The sequence below is a fragment of the Aegilops tauschii genome, chromosome 2 (genome assembly GCF_002575655.3).
Source record: "Aegilops tauschii subsp. strangulata cultivar AL8/78 chromosome 2, Aet v6.0, whole genome shotgun sequence".
Taxonomy (NCBI): domain Eukaryota; kingdom Viridiplantae; phylum Streptophyta; class Magnoliopsida; order Poales; family Poaceae; genus Aegilops; species Aegilops tauschii.
Window position 1 is genome coordinate 7424575 of NC_053036.3, and position 8765 is coordinate 7433339.

Genomic DNA, 8765 nt, shown 5'->3' on the forward strand with positions numbered 1-8765 from the left:
AAAAAGGCACTCCAAGTAAAAGCACTGCATGCTACAAATACTAGGTGCAAGAAGTCTAACTTTGATTGCAATTTCTAATCAGCTGAACGCTAATTAAGCATCACATGGTGCACGTCTCCCTCGAACTTTTATCTTGACATGGGATTTAGTACCCTTTGGACTGTGCGGGCTGGCCTATATAAAAAAGAAAATAACTTAATTTCACTTGAAGAACCGTAGGAAGATACTAATAATGTAGTAAAATAGGATTTTCTTAAGCAGAAATTGGGTAGCATCCGCTTTGAGAAGTCTAGGTAAGCATTTATGCTCGGAATCAAACCACACCTTTTTATACAATACACCTCTCTGAAGCCATGATATTTAAGAGGATGAGAGAGTCACACGCCCACACTAGTACTATACTTATACATGTGCTAATAGTCTCTTACTTCATCATAATAATATACTCAAGAAAAACTTTCCTGGCTCAAATATTTTATTAAGCCACCATCTCCTTTCTCTCAAAAAAGGTGAAGATGAAAATAAATAAAACACCCTACATAAAGGTTAAACAAAATTTATTTTAATAAAGATTAAGACATGAACCTACAAAAGATAGCTTGCCTCAAGCAAATGCAGATTCAAAAATTTATTGAAACATCCTTAGGCAAATAAATGGCACTATATAATTAAAAATTGCAGGTATATAAAAACTTAACCTAGTGATATTGCACACTGCTGATAGATTGGATCATTGTAATCTGCAATACTTTCTATTTGGCCATGATGTGCCAAAAATAGCCCTACTCTTGAAGGTTTTTAGAAAATTAAATCTTGCACTAACTGGAAAATAAGTAATCTTAAGAACTCTCCAAAGTACTGCGGAAAGAGAAACGTGATTGCAATTCTTCATTGACAGTGCCCTGATTGCATTGTCATATTTCGGTGTACCCTGTATGCAAAGCGAGTGCAATTTGCATTAAAGTATTATACAACAACAGTTAAAAAGAGTAACTAATAGACATAAAAAAATTACAGAATGCATCACAAGAAATAAAGAAAAAGGTACACATGTTTCTATCAACTTTAGAAGCTATGGCATGTTACTACGTTGTAGGGAAAACCGTATGGTTTATGTGTTAGTTGTGCTCAACAGGAACAGTAGATCCGGTTTCTTAGAACATTTGATCATATCTTAGCCCCGAAGCAAAAAATAATTATAACTTATTTAACCAATCTACCATTTACCAAAAAGAATTGGTGTTGTGCTGCACTATTACTCCTATTATTTTGGAAAGATCTTTCTTAAGAACGGAATGTGCTATGATTGATATGCCGAAAGGGGATATTAAAAGCAACCTTCCTCCCGACAAAGTTTGCCACGCACATTCCCAAGGAATTACAAGTAAGGGAAAGTATATGTTGTGACGAGAATGTTGGGATTGGTGCTTACGCTATGATGTTCCATAGAATCAAAGATAATAAATCTTCACAAAGGTTTTATGTCAAGCTAAACAATACTACATTACACCATATGGGGGAAGGGGATTTTGAATTTAATATATATAGGAGAGTCGAGAGGGCGTATATAGCATATTTTGTGTTCTATATATGCCCAAAATATTATAATATGCGAGGGGAGTAAACTGCAACACTCTCATGTACGAATCTTGGAATCATGTGGACCTTTGGATAGGTGTTGGACTCATGTACTCGTGGAAAACATTTTCATGTTTTTACCTAAGTGGTGGCCATCCATGTGTCTTTTTCATGCAGGTACACATTCGTGAATCCTATATTGAAGGAAGGGTCCATAGGAGATCGGATGGTATATGCACACCTCTTCGCGTTCTTCAATAGTGTGATGTGGTCATTGTATGCCTCGACGGATCTCCCCAACAAGCTCTTGCTCTTCATCATCAGTGGAATGGGCATCATCGCTCATTTTTTCTACATCAACTTCTACATCAAGTTTGCAAAAGGGAAGAAGCGCATGGAAGCCCTTGTCCTTCTATTCACAGTCAGCATGGTCTCTGTGATAATGATAGTAATAGTACTCTCTATGGTGCTAACGCATAGGTGGAGTAGTACTTTCGTCAATGTCATTGCTTCAACATCTGGAGCATCTACACATATTGTTCCTATATATGACCTGGTGAGTGCAAGCTACAGCTAGTGAAGTGTAATCTATTGTTCGTTCATAGATGATTTGAAACCGATTGAGCTTGTAATGCAGGTGATGGTGATAATGAGCAAGAAAATCAACAACATGAACCCAATGATCATGGCACTCGTCTCCCTGTTTAGTGCATCTTCTTGGACTGCCTACGGATTCATATCCGTCCCCATGAACCTCTACATTGTGGTATGTATTATATTTGTCTCCTGGTGCGACCAATTTGTTCCTTAGTGCATATGCGCCACACATGACAACTAGTTTGTTTTTCCTCCATGTTGCATTCTTATTTTGAGTTCCATTGCACAGATGACATTTCTATGAATGGACTTATTTTGTGGTGTACTAAGTGTAATAATATCTCCAATGTAGGCATGCTACATTTGCTCTTACGGAAAGCAAAAAACTAGACTTCTGCTGTTGGAGAGTTTAGGTTCATTACTATCATTTTGTGTGTGTAGGTACCGAATTTCATGGGCATTCTATCCGCGACAATGCAAATCGTTGTATACTCCTACCTGATATACAACATGACCTGCATCCACTCCGTCCAAACCGATGATGTAATTGACTACAGCTACGAGATGGGAAAGCTCTTCGTGTCATCTCCACCACCAGTATAAGTCTGTGGAGGCACATCAAAACTTTGTTTCTTGACTACGAGGAATAGAGACTTAATTTGAACTAGAAGTGTGAGATTTTTTTCCATGAATGATTGGTCTGTCTGTGGAAACTTGATGGATCGATTATAGGCTCCACGAAGAGCCCGTCTTTTTAGAAGAAAATATGAAACACAATTTTGAGATAAAAAATGCAATCTATTCATTTCATGACTTCTAAAAGAAAAATATGAGGAATTCTCCTTTTAGATGAGTTCATGCATGTTATTATTATGTTTGCATTGTTCACGTTGTTCCGATGCATCAGCAAGTTGGATATTATGCATCTCAAAATTGGTTGCTATTATCAGCATAAACAACCGTTGTTACTCACAACCTATGTTCACGAGGTCTTCATTGTGGTGTCGAGGTTTATTACTAGTGAAGTTCTCAGTTTGCGCTCAAGTAGAGGCCTGGCTCAGAACAAGGAAAGGCGTAGGACTTTATAGGGTTGAATTTCTATAGGAAAATTTGTAAGACTCCATGTGGATCCAAGCCCAAATCATTTCGGATCCTATGGTATTCGCACAGTAATTTGAACAAAATAAAGATGTGGAGTGCAGCGATTTGGTGCCCAGGTGCATCTGTAGCTCGGCGTGAATAGTCAATTTAAACAAACTAGTAAAAATCAAAGAGTTCTAAATTTCTTTGGCATCCAAGATGCTCGAATGCTTGATGTGTGTGCAAAGTTTTGTGGTGTTTGGACATTCAGGGAGGTCGTGGTAAAAACAAGAATTGGATATGAAACAAAACTTTGAAAAGGAACATAGTTTGGACATGAATTTTTTTTTGCCTTGAGGTCCTAGAATGTACAAACTTTGTGAAACTTTACATGCTCCTTGGACACCTGAGCATCTCCTATGTCAAAAAATATTAGAATTTTTTGAATTTTTCACTTTTTTCAATCTACTATTCATCAGGGGCAAACACAAATTACCAAAACATGTGGATTTACTTTTACCTCATGTTTTCTATTTGTGTCTCGAGTTCTTGCACTTATCTTCTGCGGTTTATATCCAAAATCATGTTTATGGCTCCTTTAACCTCTTGGAAAAGTTTGTACTCCTCCAACAAACACATATTTGTCCCAATTCAACAGTATACAGATCGGAAGGCATGGCAATCCTTAGTTTGCCCTATCCTATAAATCAAAGGAACCATTAAACTAGTCATGTGATTTTGCTTCTTGTAAGAATTCATATACATGGCATCTTATTTCTGATGATTTTACTATTTTTGTGCTTGTATGTTCCTGCATTGCAAACTAAGACCAAACTAGACACACACAACCACCACACAGTACTTCAAATCAGATGGCTCCCACAACTGCTAGAAGCAACATCGCAAGCAGGGCCATTCATGAACTAATATACCATAATATGATGTAGACAACAAAGGATACAATAAATTTGTACATAGGAAGATAATTATCATAAGTTGCACATGCTTTCACTGTCACTATATGATTTGAATTCTTATGACAATGAGGCGTAGGCACGTACCTTAGTGTATAGTTTCTTCAGTTAATGGACAACATATATTTTGTATACATGCCATACTTTTGGGATAAGTGTGCACACATGTCAATGCAATCTCAACACATGTACACACTCGTCAAATGCTCATTTCCTGTGATAAATACATGCACATTGCATGCAATCTTTTCATCAAGTTTTCAGTTACCTGCTTGTGATATTGAAATGTTAATTAAGCTCCTCTAGAAAGATACTTATAAAGTTGGTAAAACATCATATATATATTTTCTCCATAAACTTTGAAGTATCAAGTAAGCCCGTGCGTGTATATTGTTGATGTTGATATTTTGCATTATAAACTTGACCCAACAAATACAAAGCTTGACTTATGACAATATCTATGCGTGAGATGTTTTGCAGCAGGCTCCAAGGAGCCCGGTATAATGAAAAAAAATGATATTCGATTTTTTTGCATGGACACAATAACAATGTTTCTTATTTGTCCATAAAATGTTTGACGATTCATAGTCTACGCATGAAGAAAAAATTCCGGCCCAAAAACCAAAGCAAAAAAGCTGGCCCATTTCTATACACATATTTGTTTTCTTTTTGGAAACTAGACGATGAATTTTCTAACAGTTAAATATCAAAAAAAAAGTAGCCCCACTCAGAATTAAAATTTGAATTTTGGATTTTGGCTTATAAACCAAAAAAGAACCTAGTTTGTGCTTTCAGCGTTGGCTTTAACTTATACCTTAATGTAAAGGTATCCAGTCCAAAGCTGAAAGCACAAATATAGGTGTTTTTTTCATACTTATAAGCCAAACTCAAAAAGACAAATTTAAGCCTAACAAAACACCGCCAAAGTCTTTTATGCTTCAACATTATTAGTTTCTTCATGTAAATTCCTAAACATTATTACGTATAAGTATAAATATATTTTTACTGGTGCATAAACACTTTCTTTTTAGCAAAGTTAGCCCAACCATGCATTCATGTTCTATTTGACAGATACACGTACAACATGGTTTCAGTTGTTAAACACAGCACACTGAGAAACTAGAAATAATACAAAGAAAAGAGATACTTAGAAAAAATGTAAGTCACAAAAGTAGAGAACAAAAAGTATATCAATTACTCTTGTGTCAAAAAATAATACTTGCAATAAAATACTTAAAAAGTAGTGTTTCCACATTTATGAAAGCACAATTCACTTACAAAATGTTCACATATTAAAGAATGAATATCCATGTTTTTTATAAAATTGTTGTATTTTGCTCAAGATGTCCATGTAGAAGTTAAAAAGAGAAAAAAAAATGGAAAACTAATGTACTTGACACAAAAGAAAAAGGATACGTAGTTAATTAGGAAAGCAGTTTTTTGTGCTGAGGTGGTTTTCATTGCTTGCTGGAACATCTCGTTCATTAGTAATGCTAAGGTTTTTAAGCATCATAGACCAAGCATTAACAGATGGAGAGGTGCCTTCATCCATGATATCTCTTTGCTCTACTATATAATTAAAGGTAGGATTAAGGATGAGCTTGTTAGGTGCCCCCCCCCCCCCCCCCCCGGAGTTGTAACCTTTCTTTATTTTGTACATTTTCCCCCTTTCTTTGGTTACTTCTAGTAACCTTGTGCATATTATATTCTTATTATTGAAATAAAGTTTTAAAATTGTGGGGTGCTTTACCTATAGTGATGTGTCAAAAAAAAAGCAAAAGGAAACAAAAGAATATGAAAACAAAGGCAAAGGTGGGAAATAATTATAACTAGAATGTAACTTGAAAAAATGTAAAAGAGAGAAAGAAAGTAAAAAAATAAAATAGGAAAGGAAATAAACAGATGAGACCGTAAACCAAAATGGGAAAAAGACCCTACCCCTCATCATGGGCCTGGCCGAAACACCAAAGTAACTGCATTGAGGGTCCCTTAGGGGGGAAGGGGGGGGGGGGGGGGATGGTAGCGCAAAATACATGAGGGACGCATGCAGCATTGGTACATGGGTCGGCCCATTAGGTTGGCCCATATCCCTAGATTGTTTTTGTTTTATTTTTCCTTCTAATTTCTTCGGTGTATCTTTTTTTCTAATCTTTTATTTTCATGTTAACTTTCCCATTTAAAATTTAATTATAAGTTTATTTACTTTAGCCCTGTTCATATATTTTGTGACATTTATTCATGTATAGAAAATAAGAATGTTCCTATGTTTTGACAATAAACACGAGTCATGTTTTGCCAACCAGTAAAAACTAAAAGAAGTCATGAAAATGGTGAAGAAAAATTAAAGTAAAAGAATAACTCATGCCACAAATGATTTTCACGTATTAGATAAGAAACGTCCATGCATGTTCAAGCATCTGCATGAAATCTAATGTCTGTGACTCTTGCAAACAATGAAATGAAAGGAAAAAATTAAGAAATATTAATATAATGAATAAATAGGAAAATAAAGTGGAAAGAAAATTATAAATGAACAAATATTTCTGAGCAAATGTAGATATTCTCAACGGAAATGTACTCTTATTTCATAAAATAATATTGATTATATGAAAGCCTATTCATCACCCAGGCAGCAGACTAAGTTATTCTTCACCCAAGATAATCTTACGATCATTTCATAAATAAATTACATTTGAAATAGATATAGTTATATTCATATTGATTCACTGCGTAAAATTTGGCATAAGAAAAAAAATAGGTCATAAGACCAAAAATATCGCATTTTATGTACACTTTACATTATATTTTTACATTTGCAATTTTACGTAAGATAAATTATTTTTTACAACGACTATATATTTTCTTACATTCTAGTTTTACGTCTAAAATAAGACAAAATTTACGGAATGCAAAATTATGATGCATTGATGTTAAAATAAAGGGGGGTGAAGAATAACTATTCCTCACCTAGGGTGACGAATAGTTAATCCCTGCATGGAACATATATTTGTGAAATCACAGAATAGATAAATGGCAAATAACTTATGTCTTACTTAACTGGTAAAAATATATTTGTCTATTAAAAAACAAATGGGCCTATATTGAATAAAAAAATTATTTATAGAAAATATTAATGCACATAAGAAAATACAGTATAAATTAGAAATACAAAAAATAAATGAGGCAACAAAATGTAAAAAATGAAATGAACAAAATGGCGAATTTGTTTTTTAACTGCATGAAAAAAGGGTAGAAACGGAAAATGAAAACATGTTGAGCCAGACCCGTTCTCGAAGGGGTGTATGCTACATTTGCACAACACAGTCTACTGGGATTTATATCTCCTAATCATAGCCTTATGTTAATCTAAAATGTGTATGTGCAGAAAATCTCCCCATCGTGTTGCCATCTCGGTTAAGAGGCGACATGTTCAACAGTTAGGTGTGACGGAGATGCGTATGTTGAGATGGATGTGTGGCCGCGCGAGGAAGGATAGAGTTCGGAATGATTATATACGAGATAGAGTTGGGGTAGCACTAATTGAAGAGAAGCTTGTCCAACATTGTCTGAGATGGTTTGAGCATATTTAGTGCAGACCTCCAGAAGCTCCAGTTCATAGTGGACAGCTAAAGCGTGCGGAGGATGTCAAGAGAGGTCGGAGGAGTTCGTTAAGAGAAACCTGAAGGATTGGAGCATCACCAAGGAACTAGCTATGGACAGGGGTGCGTGGAAGCTTGCTATCCATGTGCCGGAGCCATGAGTTGGTCGCGAGATCTTATGTGCTTCACCTCTAGCCTACCCTAACTTGTTTGGGACTAAAGCCCAGATGCACCGTCGCCTCCCTCCTCCCCCTCAGTCTCCCAACGCTGCCGCCTAAGGTAGTCGTCGGCCAAGCCCGAGGCGCTATCGATGAAGGTGGTGGAGGGGCGCAAGGTGGCGCTAGACGGGCCTCTGCTCTCGGCCGTGTTGATGGCGAGCTCTCCGAAGGATGCAGGCCAGGGCGCAGAGGTGGGGCCCCCCCCAAACACTGGTTTGTTCCGGTCCTTCGATGGGTGAGTTCTGGTGACGGGAATGTTAGATCACAAGGAATCTCAAGCCAGCCTTGTTGGCTTCGACAGTAGTGACGCCCATGGGAGCCGCTCACCTTCCTGGAGGCGCCTATCCGGTAAATTTATCCCATCTCCTTCCCCTTTGCTTCCCGGGAGAAAACCCCAATCCTAGTAGGCGCCGGTGACACTCTTGGCATCGTAACCTTCTTGAAGGCACTGTTTAGGGAACAAGGTTGGTTGTTCAACTTTGATGTAGGTGTGCGCCAGGTGTTGTGGCGGTGGCATGCCTTTTGGTGGCACATGATCTTCCTCTCATTCGCCTTTTGGTATTTGCTTTGTTTTGGGGTTGTGATCCTGGTCGGTTAATGGCTTTGTTAATTCAAAGCGGGGCTCTTCGTGAGCCTTCGTTCTAAAAAAATGTATATGTGCAAATCCTTTTCTCGGGAGAGTAAAATTCATTTTTAGTACTTCCTCTGTTTCAAGATAT

The 8765-nt window shown here is 36.9% G+C and overlaps 1 protein-coding gene across 1 annotated transcript; it reads left to right on the top strand.

Annotated features, from left to right (window-relative positions):
• Positions 1-1074: 1074 nt before the first annotated feature.
• Positions 1075-2778, top strand: LOC141041903 (bidirectional sugar transporter SWEET4-like). Its single transcript, XM_073509467.1, has 4 exons — positions 1075-1109; positions 1756-2134; positions 2216-2344; positions 2617-2778. The coding sequence occupies exons 1-4, from the start codon at positions 1075-1077 to the stop codon at positions 2776-2778; spliced, it is 705 nt and encodes a 234-aa protein (XP_073365568.1).
• The last annotated feature ends 5987 nt before the right edge of the window (positions 2779-8765 follow it).